Source organism: Lipotes vexillifer, unplaced genomic scaffold (assembly GCF_000442215.2).
Source record: "Lipotes vexillifer unplaced genomic scaffold, Lipotes_vexillifer_v1.1 scaffold1158, whole genome shotgun sequence".
Classification (NCBI taxonomy): Eukaryota; Metazoa; Chordata; class Mammalia; order Artiodactyla; family Lipotidae; genus Lipotes; species Lipotes vexillifer.
Window position 1 is genome coordinate 1,359,614 of NW_006793745.1, and position 1,500 is coordinate 1,361,113.

Here is a 1,500-nt window from a genome sequence, read left to right on the forward strand (position 1 = left end):
CCGCCCCCGCTTCACTGAGCCTCCCGGAGCCTTGCGAGGTGCTGTCGACCCGTGGGCGCGCGTTTTCCCCACAGAATTCTGAGTTGCCGGGACCAGCTCACTCTTCCCTAGTCCACGCGCACCAAGCTGGCGAGGCTCTCCGGCCTCACACGCACCCCTCCGCCCCACACAGCACTGCACCACTAAGGCCCCTTCTGCCCCGGAGCCTCTCACAGGCTGCTTTCCCGGAGGACGCAGCAGGCAGGGCTCATGCCTCCCGAGAGCCAGCCACTGACAGGCCAAGCTCCGCTTCGTGCTCGTGGGATTTGTCCCGACGAGACCAGGCAGGCCACCAGCGTCTCTGCTGTTGCCTCTGGGGGTGACCTGCCACAGTGCAGAGCCACCGTGGGCCCCCCGGGGCAGCCGACCTGGAGCCCCAGGCCCCTGATGGGGCCCAGCTGACCCCCATGCAGCAGGCCCAGCCCTGCTCCCCATGCCTGGGGGAGGTGTTTGGGTCTCTGCTGAGGAACTTGCCTCGCCTACCAGGGGAAGCCTCTATCCTAGGAAACAGGTCTCTCCGTTAAATAGACAAACACCTTTTTTCCTGTTGACTGTAAAGCGGGTACCAAGTCATCCTCTAGCCCTGGTGATGATGAGACAGACCTTGGGGCCTGGCCAACATGCTGTTGGCAGCTCTGCCTGCAGTTTCCTTTCGCTAGTCCTGGGCCACCTCGCGACTACTTTGTCATCAGCTGTGCTTGAGTGCCAGCCAAGGAGGGGGGGCGGCCTGGGCGGGGTGTGTCCGCAGGAAGGCGCAGAAGGCCAGGCCCTCCAAACCAACCCCTCCCTCCTCCCCCAGGTTCTGGATTTGCGCCGCCTCTATTCCAATGACATCCATGCCATGGCCAGCACGTACGGCATCGAGGCCGCACTGCGGGTGATCGAGAAGGAGATCAAGGATGTGTTCGCCGTGTACGGTAAGAGGGGCTGCGGGTGGCGCTCGGGAGGTCCCGGGGTGTCAATCCAGCTCCGCAGGGAACTGAAATAGGGGCACGGTGAGCATGGAGCCCGTAGGGGATCCTCAGAGCCACCGTGGAGAGGGAGTCCCTTGTGGGTCAGTCTTGTCAGTCCCGTCCCCGAGGCCTCCTAGCGTGTTTCTCGTCTGCTGGCCTCTGAGGGAGAGTCTGCTTCCCCATCCTGCCTTCAGGGTTTCAGTTCCCAAGTGCAAACAGTGCTTTAGGGTCTCGTGTCCTGCAAGGCTGCTTTCCGCGCTGCTGGATAGAAGTGGAGAGAGATGTAGTAATGGTGACGGGGAGGGAGGGCTGCCCGCCGAGGTCGGGGTTTAGGGAGCTGAGTGAGTAGGTGACGGAGCTGGAGGGGGGCGCCCTCGTGTCAGGCGATGCGGCTCCCACCGTCCCCTCGTCACTGCTTAACCCTCCCTTCGGTTGCCGCCCACGTGACAGGCATCGCCATCGACCCCCGCCATCTCTCCCTGGTCGCTGACTACATGTGCTTTGAGGG

General features: G+C 63.4%; 1 protein-coding gene across 1 annotated transcript in view; it reads left to right on the forward strand.

The window, feature by feature from the left end:
* The window catches only part of POLR1A (RNA polymerase I subunit A), a 78,486-nt gene that overhangs the window by 76,284 nt on the left and 702 nt on the right, over nt 1-1,500 (forward strand). The window contains exons 32-33 of the mRNA XM_007466744.1: nt 839-956; nt 1,443-1,500. Coding sequence (XP_007466806.1) covers nt 839-956; nt 1,443-1,500 — 176 coding nt within the window. The remainder of the gene's footprint in view (nt 1-838; nt 957-1,442) is intronic.